The 19,916-nt window shown below is 39.6% G+C and overlaps 1 protein-coding gene across 1 annotated transcript; it reads left to right on the top strand.

Annotated features, from left to right (window-relative positions):
- The first annotated feature begins 333 nt into the window (after window positions 1-333).
- mtfr2 (mitochondrial fission regulator 2) lies at window positions 334-19,124 on the top strand. Its single transcript, XM_052024969.1, has 8 exons — window positions 334-463; window positions 5,632-5,776; window positions 6,225-6,329; window positions 11,076-11,194; window positions 11,677-11,906; window positions 12,304-12,664; window positions 12,744-12,924; window positions 18,592-19,124. The coding sequence occupies exons 2-8, from the start codon at window positions 5,714-5,716 to the stop codon at window positions 18,652-18,654; spliced, it is 1,122 nt and encodes a 373-aa protein (XP_051880929.1). The 5' UTR covers window positions 334-463; window positions 5,632-5,713; the 3' UTR covers window positions 18,655-19,124.
- Window positions 19,125-19,916: the final 792 nt, after the last annotated feature.

Raw genomic sequence — 19,916 nt, 5'->3', positions numbered from 1 at the left:
ATAATAAACCTGATTCTGAGATGCTGGAATCTGGAGCAACACACATAAAATGCTGGAGGGGGAGGAGAGGGGGAGGGGAGAAGAGGAGGGGGTGGAGGGGAGGGGGGAGGAGGAGGGGGGAGGGGAGAAGAGGAGGGGGAGGGGAGAGGAGAAGAGGAGGGGGAGGGGAGAGAAGAAGAGGAGGGGGGAGGGGAGGAGAAGGATGGGGAGGGGAGGGGGAGGGGAGGGGGAGGGGGAGGAAGAGGGGGTTGATATTCCCAGCCGACGGGCCGGTAACTACTCGGGGCCCCGTTCCCCATCCCTCTACAAAAACACCCGCAACAACCGACCCTCCCATTGGTCCGCTTCAGACCTCAGTTTTAGGTGACCAATCACGCGAGGTTTTACTGCAAGATCCGTCTTTTACGGTTACTGGCTCTAAATTTGAATTTCCGTTGGAGGAAGAGTTGAGGCGTCCCTGGAGGTGAGTGGAGTGGAAGTGAGGGTGAGGGAGAGGGACCCCCAAGTGTGCAAGAAAATTGGAGCAGGCTACGCGGCCCCTCTCCTCTGCCTGTTCCCCAAAGCCCTCCGTTCCAGGGTCTTTCCAAAACGTACCCACCTTCTCTCTAAATACCTGCAGCGTCCACTGGGGTAGAGAATTTCAGAGCTTCGCCAGCCTCTTTGAGAACTTCCAACGTACGCACTGGAGACACAAGAGACTGCAGGTGCTGGGAACCTGGAGCAACACAGGAAGGCACTGGAGGAGCTCAGCGGGTCAGGCAGCATCTATGGAGGGGGAAATGGACGAGTCCTGATGAAGGGCCTCGACCCAAAATGTCGACTGTCCATTTCCCTCCATAGATGCTGTCTGACTCGTTGAGTTCCTCCAGTTCCTTTGTGTGTAATTCCAATGTACTCCAGTTTTAAATGATTGCCTCCTTGTAACAAGTGAAAAATTCTGATAATCTGCTACCAGACTTTTGGGAAATCTGAAAATCAAAAAAAAATCCTTGCAGATGCTCAAAATTTAAAATAAAATAAAAAATGGAAACCAAATATTCAGCAGGTCAGGCCACATCTCTCGACAAAACATTAGCTCTGTTTTTTCCTCACAGACGTGGACTGACTGCTTAGTATTTCCAGCATTTCTGTCTTTTAATTGGGAAATCTGCATGTATTTTAGTAAGGCATTTGACAAAGTCCTGCATTGCTAGGCTGGTCCAGAAGATTAAGGCACATGGGATCCAAGGCAAGCTGGCTAATTGGATCCAAAATTGGTTTGGTGGGAGGATGCTTTTCTGATTAGAAGTCTGCGACTAGTGTTGTATTGCAGGGTTTGGTGCTGGATCTTTTGTTGTGTGTGACTTGGATGTGATTGTAAGAGGTATGATTAGCAAGTTTGGAGATGACAAGAAAATTGGTGTTGGTGGATAACGTGGAATGTGGTCTGAGCCTACAGCAAAATATAAATAAGATGGAAACCTAGATGGAGTGTTGGAAGGTGGAATTTAATCCTGAGAAGTGTGAGGTGATGCATTTTGGGAAGTCAAATAGGGGTAGGACATATACAGTAAATGGTTGGGTTTGAAGGAAGGTTGGTGAACAGAGGTACCTTGGGTTTCAAATCTTCACTTCCCTCAAAGTGGCAACACAGGTGGATAGAGTGGTGAAGAAAGCATCTGGCATTCTTGCTTTCATAGGTTAGGGCATAGAATATAAAAGTTAATATATTATATTGCAACTTCACAAAACACAGGTTATACAGCACTTGGAGTATTGTGTGCAGGAAGAATGTTATTGTGCTGTAGACAATGCAGAGGAGATTCACCAGGATGTTGCCTGAATTGGAGGACTTTCAACAGGCTGGGCCTGTTTTCCCTGGAGCAAAGGACACTGATGGGTGACCTGATAGAGTTGTATAAAATTATGAAGTGCATATAGTCATGATCTTTTTTCCTCGTGATAGGAGTATCAAAAACAAGAAGGCATGGGTTTAACATCCAAGGAAGAAGTTTTAGATAGGATCTGAGGGGAAGCTTTTTACAGAGAGTGGTTGATTCCTGGAACATGGGTTAATAATGTACATCTGTTATTGCTTCAACCATGGCGTGAGTATAGTTGTGACTGCAAGATGTGCAGGTGCTTGGGTGGAACAAAGAAGTGCTTAAGGCATGTCTTGCTTTGCTAAAAGTTTGCTGTAAGCAACTGCCCAAATACATGCAACTCCGCACGTAGGCATCTTTAGATTAAGCATAAAAGGAGGGACACAAACATGTAAATCTCTGTGTGGGGATCAGTACAGAGCTTGGGTTACACTGTTTACTCTTTCTCTGTATCCCTCACTCCCGCTAGCATTAAAGTAATAAAGTGCTTATTGTACGCTCCTTGGTTCTGTTGTCTGCTTTATTACAGACTTTCACACATGCTGCCAGAGGAGATGGCAATCAGATACAATCACTATGTTTAAGAGCATTGAGATAGGCATTTGAATAGGCAAAGTATGGAAGGACCTACTGCAGACAAATGGGATTAGTGTAGATAGGTAAAAAGGTTGCCGTGGATGTGTTGGGCAGAAGGGTCTGTTTCTATTCTGTACAACTCTGATTCAACTATGTTTGGCATCTGGCTCCTCAAATGCTGATTTCTCTGCTTGTTTCACTCATTGGTTCCTGCCCCTCTATCACATACCAGGGCCCTTGTTCATGTGTCCCCTTTCGCTTATTGGGGCACCTGTTCCTGTACCCCCTTTCACACACCGGGACCTCTGCTCCCATATCACTTTTCACATGCTGGCTTCAGTAAGATCACCCGTCATTCTTCTGAAGTCTCAAGAATACAGATCTAACTTTTTTCGCTGCTATTGTAGGATAACTCATTACAGGAATTAGCTGAGCTTATTCCTTTTGTACAGTCTCATTGCTGGTACATCTTTCCTTAAATATAGTAACCAAATCAAAACACAGTAGTCCAAGTGTGGCCTCACCAAACCCTGTACATATGTAATAATATTTCTAAACTCCACCCACATTGTGATAAAAGCAGATATGGCATTTGCCTTCCTAATGACTTGTTGCATGCTAACTTTTTGTGTGTTGTGCATAAAGACGGATAGATCCATCTATATTCCTTCATTTGCCATCTCTCTTCATTTGGATAATAGTTTGCCTTTGATCCCTTCTACCAAAGTGCAAGATATCATGTCTTCCTACATTAAATTCTATCTGCCAAATTTTTGCCACTCACTCAACCTATCTATCCTGTTGCAGAGTCCAAATATTCTCATCGCAGCATTTCCTCTCACTTATTTTTGTGTCATCAGGATACCTTGCACTTTCCCCCTCCAAGTCATTACTATAGATGGTAAGTAATTGAGGGCCAAGCTTCTCAAAGTGAACAAGTTATTTCTTCCTTGATTATAGACTCCAGCATCTTGCCAACAACTGCTTGTAGTTTCCCACATTTTGTCTCTTCCTTTTTAAACAAGACAGTGGGGATTATGGGGAGGGATTGGGATGCTGGGAAGGGGTTGTGCGGGGAGAGAAAGGGTGGAGAGGGAAAGGTGGAAGTGAGGGGAGTTGGGAATGTGGGGAGAGAAGGGTGGAAACTAAAACAACAAGAATTGGGAACAGGGGTAAGCTATTTAGTCCTTGAGCCTAATTTGCCATTCAATGTGACGATGGTTGATTTCAGCATTGCTCAAGTCCACCTTCCTGCCCTTTTCTCATATTGATTAGAAATCCATCAATCTCACCCTTAAGTATAACCCCACAGCTCTCTGTGGCAAAGAGTTGCAAAGAAGAATTTCTTGAGAGAAGAGTTTCTTTCCCTATCGCTCTTAAGTAACTATCCCTTTATTCTGAGACTGTGTCCTGTGGTTCTAGCCGCCTCTCAGCATTTACCCTGTTTAGCTCCATAGGTATCCAATGTGTTTCAATGAGATGTAAAGAGGGAAGGAAGAGGGCAGAAAATAGAGGTGGATAAGTGGGATAAAGTGGAGGTTGCCTGGGATGGAGCATTTCATTTATGAGGAGAGAATGGTATTGGTTTATTATTGTCACTTGTACCGAGATACAGTGAAAAGCTTGTCAATCCATTACACAGTGCAGATACATTGAGTTAGTACAGAGTGCATTGATGTAGTACAGGTAGAAACAATAACAGTACAGAGTAAAGTGTCACAGCTATAGAGAAAGTGCAGTGCAATAAGGTGCAAGGTCACAAGAAGATAGGTCGTGAGGTCATAGCCCATCTCATCGTATAAGGGAACCATTCAATAGTCTTATCACAGTCGGGTAGATGCTGTCCTTAAGTCTGGTGGTACATGCCTTCAGGTTCCTGTATCTTCTACCCGATGGAAGAGGAGAGAAGAGAGAATGTCCCGGGTGGGTGGGGTCTTTGATTATGCTGACTACTTCATCAAGACAACGAGAGGTAAAGACAGAGTCCAAGGAGGGGAGGCTGGTGTCTGTGAAGTGCTGGGCTGTGTCCACAACTCTCTGCAGTTTCTTGCGGTCCTGGGCAGAGCAGTTGCCGTACCAAGCCGTGATACATCCAGATAGGATGCGATAGGGTGGGTTTGTTTTCTTTGGAGCAGAGGAGGCTGAGGGGACCTGATTGTGGTATACAAAATCTGGTAAGGTAGCACGAAAGAGATTGGTTGGAGTCTGGAATGCATTGCCTGAGGAGGTGGTGGAAGCAGAGACTTGCACAATATTTTAGAAGTAGATAGATGAGCAGTTGAACTACAAAAGCGTGGAAGATTACTGGACAAGTGCTGGAGATTGAGATGACTTTAAATGGATGCTTGATGGTCAGCATGGACATGGTTGTGCTGTAGTGTCTGTGCTGAATGACTTGATGAGAGGGTTGTGTGTGAGGAAATTAGCAGAGTAGTGGGATGGTGAGGACTGGGAGGAGAAAAAATTTCTTCCCCAAAAGGGTAGTGAATCTGGAATTCTCTATCTAAGGAGACTGCAGAGGCATAGTCACTGAGTTTATTCAAGACCTAGGTCAATGATTTTTTTTGATATTAAGAGAATTGAGAGATACAGGATTAGTGCAAGAAAAATGGTCCTGAGGTAAAAACCATGATCTAATTGAACGGCAGAGCAGACTCAAGGAGCTGAATGGCATACCATTTATTTTGTTCTCATGTTCAATAGTTGCCACTGCTAGAATCAAACTTCAAGGAGAGACACTCACTGTATTTTCTTTGCTATAAAATGTGGATATGTAATAAAAAGAACTTTTGATTATCCTTGCTCTCTTGTTATGCATTTTATGCATTGTACTGAAGAGCACCTTCTCATTGTGTTTGACTATATAGAAACATTTTGATGCAGAGTGTTTTTAGTTGTATTTCAATAGCGTGCTTAGAAGTGGGTTGTTATAAAGTGGTGGATGCTGTTTGCTCATTCCTTGGACTTAGATCTGCAAGTCTCAATTAATTTTCATTGCTTTTTCAAGGTTTGTCCAAAGAAGTTTCATCATAACTTAAATCTCTTTTTAAAAAAAAACAAAATTGGAATTGAATTCTACCAGTTATTAATTTGAGATTTTTCATTAGCAGGGAAATAATGCCATGGATGACTTGTTGCAATTTGGTTGTGTCTTAAAATTTTGCTTACAAATTATTTTCTTCCTCTTTCATAGAGTTTTCTCCTGAATCAGTCCTACTGAGTCAATATGAACAGAGCTATGTTCTTCTCCTGTGCTGAATGCTTTTAATCATGTCATGTCTCGCCTAGTAAACTTTATTTGTGAAGTTCTTGAGTACTTTGGAATATCATCTGACATAGTAAGTTCACAAAGTTTAATTGTTGTTTCTTGATTAAATGTTATTTTCCACACATTTTAAAACATTTGCCTTTACTTTTATTGTTCATGTGTATTTTACCATAGGCGACTCTGTTTCCCATCAAAGAAGTACACCTAAAACTCAGTTCTCTGAAATGCTCTGCATGCTCTGAAATGTTGTTAAGTATGAGTGAAAAGAATTGATGTTGACACCATCAGTGTGAAAAGGCACTACAATGCAACCAATTTAAGTCTGAATGTACATTGTAGTCCCCAGTTAAAATCTATCCTTAAGATATAATAATTTTAGAATGGGGAGGTAAAAGAAAATAGTTTTTTGATAAAAGAGAAGGTCATTGCATTTAAAATTTGAAATATCATTTATATTGTGCTGTTAAGACAAAAATGTTTTACAACTACACATGCCAACACCTGTGATTTCTAAACAGCTCGTATCACTATGGCAAAGCAAACCGTATGGCCAGTCTCGGAGCATTGTACGAAGGATAGGTTCAGCTCTTCCGTTAAATCGTTGGCCCAGAATCTGCTTTCAGGTCAGAAAACATGTATTAATGTCTGGAAATAAAATTACTTGTATTAATGTTCTTTCCCTCATATTTTACTACTAAATTTACAGGTTTACTTACTTTACCCACTATTCTCTTGAATCAAAATTTTGACAGTCCTGCCAATTTCTTAGTCTTTCAAAGTCTTGAAATTACTTTGAGTCTTTCAGTTGTATCTGTTGTGGGTTGTGACACTATTGAATTATAGAACTGTCACTGCTCAGGATGAGCCATTCAGTTCTTAAGTCCAGAAAAATCCAATGAATACTGTTACCTTGCTCATTCTATGTAGACCTGCAAATTATTTTCCTTCATGTGCCTTTCCATTCCTTTAGAAGAGCCAGATTTACTCTGTTTCCACCATGCTTACCGGTAGTGAATTCCAGATCATAACCACCCATTGTGTCCATATTTAAAAGAAGTTTCTCTTTGCATTCTCCAGTATCTTTTGCCCATTAGTTTGAATCTGTGACCAATGATTTTTGAACTGGTAATGGGGAACAGATACTCCATGTTTACCGTATTTAAATCTGTCATGACATCGTACACCTCTGCGACATCTTCATTCAGCCTTCTTGACTCCAAGAAGGAAAGAGCCTTGTTTCTCCAGTCTAATATTGAAGCTGTAAACCCTCATCACTGGAACTATTCTAATAAATTTCTGGGGTCTTCATTTACATCTTTTTTGAAGTGTGTTGACCAGAAATGGATGTAATAATCCAGTTGTGCCTAACCTGTTTTCGTATTCTGTGTCTCTGTTTATGAAACCTAGGAATGCACTTGCTTTACTAACCACTCTCCCTACATGACCTGTCACTTTCAAAGATCCATGCACATACTACCCGGATCTTCTATTCCTGTGCATTCTTTAGAAGTGTGCCCTTTAACTCATATTGTCTCTCCTCATTCTTTCTGCCAAAGTATATCGCTTTGCAATCTCTGTATTAAATCTTGTCTGCCGTTTACTGCCACTTCCCATTCTGCCAGCTTCTGTCCTTTTGGAGTCAAGTAACATCTTCCAAGTTTGTTACACCTCCAACTTTGTTGGCATTTGCAAGTATTGAAATTTGAGCCTGCATGCCCATAAGCAATTCATTAATGTGTATCAGATCCCAGGACTGGCCCTGGGGAATATCACTGCTTCTCATTCACCAGAATAAAGAACAATTACTAACCTGGTCTTGCTGTTTTCTGTCCTTGAATCAATTCTTCATCCATGTTGCCACTGATTATTGTATTACGTGTGTCTCTACCTTGGTAAACAGGCTTTTATGCAGGCCTTCTGGAAATTGACATGGACAACATCCTCTGCAACTTTGTCATTAGCCTTCTCTGTTACCTCATCAAAGAAAGAGAGTATTCAAACAAGATTTGCCTTTAACAAATCTATCTGGCTCTTTATTAAAGAAGCTTCTACAAATGTCTCCCATTTTCCCCTTAACTATTATTTCTGAAAACTTCTCCAGCCTGGAGGTTAGATTTACAGGCCTATAGTTATCACCTATATCCTTGTCCCAATTTTATCTATTTTCTAGTCCTTGGGCATCTCGTCTTCCCTTTGGAAACTCTGATGCATCCTTCTGGGTCAGTGACTTTGTTTACTTTAAGTATAACCAGCCTTTCTAGTACTTATCAACTTTCACCCCATCCATTCTCCTACTACCTCTCCTTCTGATGAGATTTTAGTAGACCAAACAAGTGTTAGTGATGATTGTCTTTGTTCCTTTTCCTATCTTGATAATATCAATGAATGCATCTATGGTTCATGTTCATATAGTTCATTGTTGATTGCTCCCCTTCTGGATTTTGTTTTTAATTATGGGGTTCTCCATTTTCATCTAATACAGTTCCATTTACTTTCACAACTCCCGGTGTATGCTTCTTTCTGTCTACCTTCTTAAAAAAGCATTCCATTTTCTCTGTTCTTCCACTTCTGAATTTGGTCTGATGATTAAAGTTCCTAAAATACTTTCATTTTACTTTAGTTGAGGAATCCCATATGGAATTGAATTTGGGAGCCGAGAGGTAATGTTGCAGCTGTATAGGACCCTGGTCAGACCCCACTTAGAGTACTGTGCTCAGTTCTGGTTGCCTCACTACAGGAAAGATGTGGAAGCCATAGAGAGGGTGCAGAGGAGATTTACAAGGATGTTGCCTGGATTGGGGAGCATGCCTTATGAAAACCGGTTGAGTGAACTCGGCCTTTTCTCCTTGGAGTGACGGAGGATCAAGGGTGACCTGATAGAGGTGTATAAGATGATGGGAGGAATTGATTGTGTGGATAGTCAGAGGCTTTTTCCCAGGGCTGAAATTGTTGCCACAAGAGGACACACGTTTAAGGTGCTGGGGAGTAGATATAGAGGAGATGTCAGGGGTAAGTTTTTTACTCAGAGAGTGGTGAGTGTGTGGAATGGGCTGCCAGAAACGGTGGTGGAGGTGGATACGATAGGGTCTTTTAAGAGACTTTTGGATAGGTACATGGAGCTTAGAAAAATAGAGGGCTATGGGTAAGCCTAGTAATTTCTAAGGTAGGGACATGTTTGGCACAGCTTTGTGGGTTGAAGGGCCTGAATTGTGCTGTAGGTTTTCTATGTTCTATATACAATGATCTTTGATCAGGCCCATTTCATTCCCTGTGTTTCTACTGCAACCTCTTCTCTTTTTTAATTACAGCCATGACAGAGTACGCTGGTATTCACTTCCACCTCACCAGCATTAATGAGAGCATTTTCCACTATTTCCATCAGATTATCCAAGTACAAAAGTGTCTATCACACTGGAGATGGCATGAATGGAGAGGAAATCTGGGGGTTGGACGTCAAAGACAAGTGGAACCCTATTACATTTCTGGGAGGAAGGGAAAAGAGTGACAGCAAAATTACGAGAAATGGAAGGGAACCATTTGAGGGCCTTGTTAACTATGATGCTGGAGAATTCTCAGTCGAGGCTAGTGAAAGCACTGATAAAGAAGGTGATATTGACAGAATAGTTGTGACAGATGAGCAATCCAAGAAATTGGAATGGTGTGTGAGAGTCTCTGTATGTGGTAAATGATCTGTTGTGCTTTTCCAGAAAATGATCACTTGAAGGCATATCTAACATTACAACCACTGAGCGCCTGGTCTTCAATTAGTATTCCTGAAACTCTCTTTGTGGAGTCTCATTTTTATTCCTTCCTATGTGACGTGAGTCAGGCAAGATTTCTGCTTCTTCCCCTTCTTCACAATGTAATGTGTCAATTCTGATAGGAAGCAACTGGTTTCCTTAGCTGGGATCCCAAAAGTATCCGTCTGTTTATCTGACTATAGAATTCCTTACTCTCTTATCTCTACATTTTCATGTTTTGCTTTGCTACTTTCTTGGGAAACCCCCTAGCAATATTGAGGTGGCATTGGTTGCGGTTGATCCCTTGCTACATGCAATCATTTTAACAAGTCTTTGATGGAAAACAGAACAGTACAGAACAAGAACATGCCCTTCAGCCCATGATATCTGTGTTAACTATGATGCCAATTTAAATTGCACAGTTGCCTGCATGTGGTCTATATCTCTCAATTCCCAGCCTGTTCATGTGCTTGTCTAAATGCTTCTTAAATGTTCCTATCATATCTGCTTCCACCATCTCCCCTGGCAGTACGTTCCAGGCACCCCTACAACTCTGTGAAAAAAAATCTTGCCACGTAAATAACCTTTAAACTTTATCCCTTTCGCCTTAAAGCTATGCTTTCTAGTATTTGATATTTCCACCCTGGGAACCTACCATGTCTCTGCCTCTCATAATTTTATATACTTTGATCAGGTTGCCACTCAGCCTCCAAAGCTCCAGAGAAAACAATCCAAGTTTGTCCAACTTCTTGTAGCTCATACTCTCTAATCCAGGCAATATCCTGGTAAACCTCTGTTTAAAAGTTGCCCATTGCTTAATTTTTTTTCTAGCAACCTTTAGATGACAGATTATCTCCCACTGCACTAAACTCAGAAGCTTTGAACTCGATCACAAACAAGTTGTATTTTTTTTCCCTGCATTGTGAATAATCTTGGAGTTGCAAGGTGTTTTGCCCCACCGAGGCACACATTGGAGGAGTGGGCTGTTACCTTTTTTTTGTGGCATTGTATTTTCCACAAAATTAAAATAATACATCAACATTGATGTAATAACATAATCTTTTAAATATTAGGTCAATTGCATCGCAAGCTCATGTTCCTTCAGAAACCAAACTCTATGTTTCACTAGACATTTGCTGCTTAAAGGTAAAGCAGTAAGTGAGAGCTACCTTAGTTTTCTCAGTAAAGTTGCTCCTCCTAAAAGCTAGGGAGGGCATCTAAAGTTTAGAGGCTTTAATTTGTGGTGAAAAATTCTTTTGTATAAAAAGAAATATTAGTATAAACCTCTCAACTATTTCATGGTGTATAATTTTTTTTGAAATTGTTTTGAAATGATTTTTGTTCCTAAAGCTCCACCTAAATAGAACACCAAAAAATGCATCCTTTATAGTTGAATAAATTATATATTAAATTGTGAATACATCAACACAGATCAACAGGTAGTCAACATTTACAGATCAATTTCTCATTTTAATTCTTTTTGTCAAATCTACTGAATTTGGTTCCAGTTAGTGTGCTATGTTTGTTGTTTACTCACATTTAGAATTTTATCTTAAGTTCCCTTTGTATATTTTGTTTACAAATATTTATGTATAGATTTATAAATATAATTAAGTTTTTTTTTTGTAGCTTTTAGAAGGAATAAGTGTGCCTGACTTGTGTAAATACACCCCTGAACCTATGGTTCCATCTCTGGCTGATGTAGCATGGATCGCTGATGATGAAGGTGACATATTCACTCGATTTAGGTATGTATGTGTACTTGAGCTTAAGAAATGTAGGTATATTAGCACATTGCAGATATTTTTCCATTATTTTCATTTGATAAGTTAATAATAAATAAATCAATAATTGGAAATAGAAGCATGTTTGCAGTTTTTGTGGATTTTTGGGATTTATTTTACCTGTGGAAATCCATATAATAGACATTTTAAAAAATACTTTTTTGCCATTGCAAAACATGCTTTGAATTTAAACAATTATTCAGAAATAAGCTCAGTATTAAGAAATTTATGGTTCAATTACATAAAAATTGGAATGATTATACAATTCTGTTGTACATTTGATTTAGTGAATAGTTAAAGATTGTAAACAATATCATTAAACTAATTACTGAAGAAGATTATGAATGAAAGTATTGGAGTAAAATAATTTATAAAATGAAAATTTTGGAAATCTGATTTTCTTTAATGAAAAATTGAAATTGAATTATTTGCTTTGTCTCACCCAGGAATGAAGTGCGCCCAGCCAAAGTTCAATGTATGATTAGCTCAATGCAAGAACATTACAAGTTGACAACTTCTGTAAATCATTTAAAAAGAAAGAACAATACTTGGAACCATGGTGTATCAAATGAAAATGCCTTAAATAAAATCTCTCAACTTGAAGATGAATTATCTCGTTTGAGGTCACAAATTGCCATGATTATTTCAGGACAGGATCAAAGACCAGGTTCTGCTTGTAAGTTATGTAGATGATTATGTATTTGTTGACAAGCAATCAACATTTTTTTTATTGATAACTAAGTGTTCATTAGAAATGATAGGGCTATGCAAAGTACAGCAGCATAATTGATGAAAATTTTGTTCTTTAAGTATGTCGTGTTTGAAATTTGCAGGATCCTTACAAGAAAATGTTTTGATCACACTGAACCTTGAGTACTGTGATCAGTTCTGGTCACTGAAACGCAAGAAATACCCAACACATCTTTAATATACTAGAGAAGTCACCAGGCTGATCCTACCATTAGTCTTTGAGCCTCAAAATAAAATGATTAAATATACACATTCATTATGATTTGTATTACCATATTGAAACATTTACTGCCCTTTTGAAATAGTTTTTTTTTTGCTCCTAGGTTTAACTCAGCTGGAATCAAATGGTTCGGAATCAAATGGCTTTTCCATTCCTGGTACTCCTGCCTTCGTTCCTCTTCCAAAATTAGCATCAACGCCGCTTGGTGCTATGAGTCATCCATCTATGGCTGCTACTGAACAAGTGCCGCCACCACCACCACCACCACCACCACCACCACCGTCATCAACTACTGAGAGCAATGTTGTAGCAACTAAAGATTTCAACCAAGACTGCCAGGCTTTGAAGATAAATTCTAGTCATGTGACCATCAAACCAAAGCTAATTGAAAAATCCTCAAAGTCCTTTAGCATGATGGATGTATTGAAGGACATGCAGAATGTCAAATTAAGAGTAGTAGAAAGGTAATTTTTTTTTGTAATTTAAGGAACTAGAGCACTTCAGAGATTTGGCATGTTTAAAAAAAAATTCATATTTTCAAAGGTCACCAGGAGGAACACCTATAGGGAAGAAACCTGCAATGAAAGCACACATTTCTGACCCAGCAGCACTTATTGCTGAAGCTTTAAAACAGAAGTTTGCACACAGATACCTTAATGATTCTTCTGATAAGGAAAATGAGTCCTTTGAATTTTCTCCTCTATCAAGTCCAGAGACTTCAAGGGTAAGTTGATTCACGTAAATCACAAACCATGCAAAGTGAAAATGCTCAGCAGATCTGGCAGCATTTGTTTACGGTTTCCACAGATGGTGCCTGACTTGCTGAATATTTCCATTATTTTCTCTGCATATTTTAGATTTCCAGCAACTGCTGTGATTTTTTTTACCATATAAGTTCTTTAGCATGATCGTCAAAGTTTTGTGTCACTATTTGTAACAAAATACTTATTTAAAGAAAGGAAATTTGAACAGTTTGTCTGCCAACTAGTTGATCATTCCAAAACATTTTGTTAAACCCTGTTAGAAGTTCTCTGATAGCAATACAAGTTGTGAAATATGGTCATCTCACTTGGCATCTTTGTGTAATTATTTTTTGGTTTGGTTAGATAATGGTAAGAAAGAGTGGCTTCTGGACAAATCGATTATGGAGATGACCCCTCATGATGAGCCCTTTATTTGTATTTGCCAAAGGCCATACCCCTGCTTTAGTCATAGATACAGGTGCCCATTTCCTCTTTACCGTAGAGGAAGTGCCGGAATAGCATCTGAAAAGTAGGCCCAATGCAAGTATTTTCTAGACGGTTGTGTCATCTGGAAGATGTACTTGCTGAACTCTTTGAAAGAATTTATAGATGGGCTTGAAAGTGTTTTCTAAATTTTACAGTGTTTTTATCTTTTGTACTTTATGGAATCTCCAAACCTGGAGAAATCTGACGAGTAAAATGGGGATGATCATCCTATGTTTTGTTCATACTGCAGCTATGTTACAAAATGTAATAATACTTAGGAGGTTTATATTTCAATTTGATTTTTGTGTCTTTTTGGAAATTCTGCTGCAATAGTATCAACAATAAAGAAAAGCAATGTCAGTTTCCAGGACTCCCAAATATAAATGAAAATATTGTCAATTTCCACATGTACTCTGATGATATTCCAATGAACCTTGCTAACTGGAGGGGTTAATATTCCATAGAGCAGACAGAGTAGCTTCGCTATCTGGTAAGCTCAGGGGAGGCAGCCTGGCTGTTTATATCAATAAATTATGGTGCCAAGATGCCGAGGTGGTTCCTATGCTCTGTTCACCACATGTAGAGCTCTTGACTGTGAAATGCCGACCCTTCTACTTGCTGCGGGAGTTAACGGTGATTATTATAGTGGCAGTTTATGTATCACTGAGTGCTAACGTGAAGGAGGCTATGAATGAGCTCTACAACAATATCAGCGTGCAGCAGATGGCTCACCCTGATGCTTTCTTTATAGTAGCTGGAGATTTCAACCAGGCAAGCCTTAAGTCTGTTTTGCCAAAATTTTATCAGCATGTGAACTTTGCAACTAGGGGCAATAATACATTAGACCTGGTGTATATAAACATCAAAAACTCATATAGAGTAGCCCCTCTTCCCCATATTGGTAACTCTGACCACCTAGCTGTCATGCTCACACCTGCATATAGACCTAGGGTGAAACAAGACAAGCCAGTGGTCAGAGAAGTTAAAATATGGCCACAGGAAGCAATTCCGGCATTGCAAGACTGTTTTGAAAATACACAGTGGGATATCTTTAAAGAGGCAGCAACATACGACAATGTCATTGACTTGCAGGAATACACAGAGACCATCATTGGCTACATCAGTAAATGCATAGATGATGTGACTGTGGTCAAAACCATCAAGATGCGTGCCAATCAGAAACCTTGGTTGATTGGGGAAGTCTGTTCACTGCTGAGAGCCCGTAATGCTGCATTTGAATCTGGGGACATTGCTGCATATAGATTGGCAAGGAAAAACTTGTCCTGGGGGATCAGGGAAGCGAAGAGGCTGTATGGACAGAAACTTAACAGCCACTTCACGAACAATAAAGACACCCGTCGTTTGTGGCAGGGACTTCAAACAATCACTGACTACAAGCAAGCCCCCCCCCCCCCCCCCCCCCCCCGCGGATATGTCACAATGATCCCTTTTTACCAGATAAACTTAATGTCTTTTATGCATGTTTTGAGGCAAATAACACCGTTCAGGCACAGATGATTCCACCATCAGCAAGAGACCAGGTACTTAAGCTGCCTACAGCTGGAGTGAAAAAGGCCTTCACCAGCGTCAATCCACGTAAAGCTGTGGGGCCAGACAACATTCCTGGACGTGTTTTAAAGGATTGTGCAGAGCAGTTGAAGGATGTCTTTGCAGACATCTTTAATATCTCGCTCAGCCAGGCAGTAGTGCCCACCTGCCTCAAAAGTGCCATCATTATTCCTGTCCCTAAAAAGTCAAATCCAGCCTGCCTGAATGACTTCCGCCCTGTGGCCCTTACACCAATAATAATGAAATGCTTTGAGCGATTGGTCATGCAGCATGTTAAGACCTGTTTACCTGCAAACTTAGATCCCCTACAGTTTGCATATAGAGTCAATCGATCCACAAAGGATGCAATCTCCGCTTTGCTCCACCTCACACTGTCACATCTGGAGGGGAAGAATACATACGCCAGGATCCTTTTCATCGACTTCTGCTCAGCATTTAACACGATCATTCCACAACAGCTGGTAGAAAAGCTGAGGCTGTTAGAGGTGGACACTGGCATTTGCAATTGGGTCCTCAATTTCCTGACGCAGCGGCAGCAGATAGTTAGAGTTGGCAGTCATACATCAGGAACCATCTCAGTGAGCACAGGCTCACCTCAAGGCTGCGTCCTGAGCCCTTTACTGTTTAGCCTGCTCACACACGACTGCATTGCTAGATTCAGCACCAACTACATCATTAAGTTCGTTGATGACACAGCAGTGGTGGGTCTCGTCAGTGACGATGATGAGTCTGCATATAGGATGGAGGTGGAGCAGCTAACAGCGTGGTGCAGATTCCACAATCTCGCCCTCAATGTTGACAAAACAAAGGAGATGGTGATTGATTTCAGGAGGGCTGGCAAGCATGATCATACACAGCTGACTATTGATGGTGCTGCTGTGGAGAGGGTCAGCAAGATTAAGTTCCTGGGGGTTTACCTAGCGGATGATCTGACCTCCACTATTAACACTGCAGCCATCGTTAAAAAAGTCCAGCAGCAGCTTTACCCCCTCCGGAGACTCAGAAAGGCAGGCCTCCCTATTCCACACCTCATCACTTTTTACAGGGGCACCATTGAAAGCACCCTGACCTACTGCCTCACCTCCTGGTTTGGTAGCTGCAAGGCCTACGAACAACAGCAGCTCAATAGGATGTGAAGGCAGCTCGCAGGATCATTGGTGCCCCTCTCCCCTTTTTGATGGCAATCTATCAGCAACGCTGTGTTCACAGAGCTACGACCATCATTAAGGACTTTCATCACCCTTCTCATGACCTGTTTTCCCTCCTGCCGTTGGGGAAGACGTTTAGGAGCATCTGCTCTAGATCTAGTAGGATGCTGAACAGTTTTTTCCCCACAAGCAGTCAGGATCATAAATGGACTGTGTCCCCTTCCGCTTCCACCAACAAGCTCTCCCTCCACACACACATACGTACTCACATCAATACAGAAACAGTTTGATAGTTAGTTACCTGATACGTTGAACTTCATCTCGAACTAAATAAGCACTTATTAATACATAAATGCACTTTTACAGATATGAATATGTGGTGTTGATATGTTTTTAGTTTTGTTTTAGAGATGTTTTTATAGACTATTTTAGATATTTATCACCGTTCTTTTTGTTGCACTGATATGAGCTGGTGAGAAACAGTATTTCGTTTTTTTTGTGTATGTAAATACTCAGAGAAATGACAATAAAGTAAATCTTGAATCTAGCAACATCAGTTTTGACCACTCCATTGCATGGATACACAGTACTGGATGAGCAAAAAAATTCTTCCAACCAAGTATTTGGAAGATTGAAACCATTGTCAAGTACAATTCACAATGTGCATTCCCCAGTCATAGATTCATGCTCTTCCTAGTATCTTCCTGAATTTGAACCAGGCAGTTCACAACGGGTATGTCAATTGTGACCTCATGATGAGCTTTAGACTACTTATGCTTGCGATCAACAAGACTGCTTATTCCATTCTGAAACATCACTTGACTCTATCAGCTTCAGCCCATGTGCTGGTGAAGTCCTCATCTTTGCCTTAATTACCCCCTGGACTTGCTTATTCTAATGTACTTCAAACCAGTCTTGCATGTTATCGAGGCTATCGAAAATTTAGCTGCCATGTCTTAATTCGCAATAGTCACGTTTGGTAATGACCTCAGTGCTTGCTAACCTAAATTGGCTTGTATTTAAACAACAACTCAATTTTAAAATTATCCTTTAAGTACACAGGCATTCCCCTACATTTCCAGTTGGTTATCATTTTAATTTTTCTTTGTATTCCCATTCTAACCTCTTTGTTCTTGGCTTCCTACATTGTTCCATCAAAGCTTATAACCTTGTCTTTTGAACAAAACACTGAGTTCAACTTTCAGACAAATCATTTCCTACATTCAGTTTATTAATTCAGATAATTCTGCCTCACCCATATAGGGTTAATCTTTTGATATTCATATACCCCCTTACTGTCCTCTTTCAGTTTGCAGTGTAATTTCTTTAGTTATTTAATCATTCCAGTCTTCTATCCTGTAACAGACCTCCTTTTGTGTCCTTTCCTCCCCACCCTCTTCTCTACACCTTGAACTTTTATCTCTGACTTTTGCCACTTCTGATGAAATGCATTGATCTGAAACATTCAATGAAAACAAATAAAAAAACTGCAGGTGTTAAAAAATTTGAAACAAAAAGAGAAAATGTTGGAAACACTCAGCATGTTGGACAGCATCTATGGAAAGAGAAACAGAGTTAATGTTTCTAGCTGAAGACCTTTTGTCAGTTCTGATGAAGGTCCTTCAGCCTGAAATGGCTCTGTTTCTTTCTTTACAAAATGCTCACTGACCTGCTGAGCCACTTGTTTTATCTTTTTTAATTCTTATCCTTATTTATCAACCCCTCTGTGATCTTGCCTCTCTCTCCAGTGTATGAGTTTCCAAGATGCCTGTGCTTCTTCTTTCTATGTCATTCCCAAATGTAATTATTTTTCCATTAATGGCTATGTTTTCAACTGCCGAAGCTCTAAGCTCTGAATTTTTTTCCATAAGGCTTTCTTCCTCTCAACTTCTCTTTCTACCTTTAAAATGCACTTAAAAGCTACCTCTTTGACCAAGCGTCTGGTCATTGTCCTAATATCTCCACGTTTTAGAGTTGGTTTTTGAATGTTACACTTCTGTAAAGTGTCTTTTAATGCTAATATTAAAGCCATTGTCATTAAAATTAAAATGAATAGAAGTAGTGCTGTTTACGTTAGGTACTCGCACTTAAACATTTATAGCATATAATATATAGATAGTTGAACAAGAGGGAGGGGTCAGTTAGATAATGACTTACAGAATTATGTTTTAGTGTGTACCATTCCTTCAGTTTTACTTTCCTTGTTCATATTTCCAGCTTAGAGGTGAATCCTCAATTTTTCAATTGACTTTGGAAAGTATAGTAATATAATTTAACTAAATTGTATGCTGAAAGTTTGCAGCAGTCATACTGAACAGATTACTCACACATACAATCCACACTATTTTTTAACTGTAATCAGTAGAGAAACTGATCATGAGTATTTTGCATAATTAAGTGTATCAAAATCTTTGTGACTAATTTTTATTTTTTTCTCCCCTCCAGTTTGGGAAACACCTCCCAAGACATGGCAACCCAAATACTTTGAAGACTGGTAAAATATTGTAACCAGGAATGTAAATGTTGGTAAATATTAATCATTAATCAGGGGAAAGAACTGGGGCAATATTAAAGCTGGTTCTTTGTAAAATGGGTACAAGTAACAGGAGAGATGCTTTACCATAAATCCTATTTAAGTCATGCACTGAGGATAAGTTGCTGTTATTTAAGAAGGCTAGCACAAGACATTGTAAATGTTATAAGTTTTATAACTTATAAAAACATTTTATAAGTTAGGTAGAATTCGTTAAACTACTTTTTTAAGAATTTATTTTTCTTTCAAAGAGGCTTCATTAAACACAAAAAGTGCATGTCTGGTAGATTTGAACTAATGCTGTGCCAGTACCAAATAATCTTTTTAATTAATATCTCTTTTATCTTCGGATTGTGCTTGTAAATTTTGAAAAAATTGAGTCTTCAGCAGTGTTCAGAGTTAAACGGGATAAAGTCATGTAAATGTGTGATTCATCAATTAAACTGTGAGTAAGAAGTTCACTTACTGTTTGCTTTAGTTTTTGCAAAGTGATATTGAATGTGAAAGCTATCTCCCACATAAAGCAAATTGGGTATTTAATGTATTTTAAATATCTTGCTTCATATCAGATGCATTTTTTGGACGTGTAGAAATTGGTTCCTTTCAGTAATTCTGATTTCCTTGGGAAGCTATTGGATGATGGGCACATACTTATTTTCAATTTCATTATTTTGGAAGAGACAGAATACTTTGGTTTGATGGTGACAGAAAATAGAGTTTCTTAAAAAAAAAACTGAGCCAAGGTGAATTATACTTATTAAGGTGCATTTAGAGTGGCCTGCAATGCCTAGATGAGATATATTAAGTGCCAATATGATCTCCAACATTTATGATTTATCGTGTTATATCTAACTCCAAAGTACAAGTGCTGTGGTAATAAGCATGAATAAGACTGCCACCTATTTATTTTGCATCTGATTTTATTTAGCCCCCTCACTCTCCCAAAAATTAGCTTTCTGAAGCCATGTAGTAAACTGCAATATTCCTATATTGCAGAACTACCTGTTTTAAAACAAGTAGTGCGCAGAAGGATTTTTTTAATATAATATTGTACTCATTTTCCAGGCTGATCCTTTCTTAACAGCATCAGACGGCATTTTAAATGTATGGATTGGGTGATCTGGGTAGATCAACTACTTAGGAAAATAAAATCCCAACCATTCCATTGCTTCACAGTTTCAAGCCGATCCACGCACTGCTTATTTCCATGGATGTAAGTCGCACAAGTATTTCATTC

This window comes from Pristis pectinata, chromosome 10 (genome assembly GCF_009764475.1).
Source record: "Pristis pectinata isolate sPriPec2 chromosome 10, sPriPec2.1.pri, whole genome shotgun sequence".
NCBI lineage: Eukaryota > Metazoa > Chordata > Chondrichthyes > Rhinopristiformes > Pristidae > Pristis > Pristis pectinata.
This window is presented reverse-complemented; position numbering and strand designations above follow the sequence as displayed.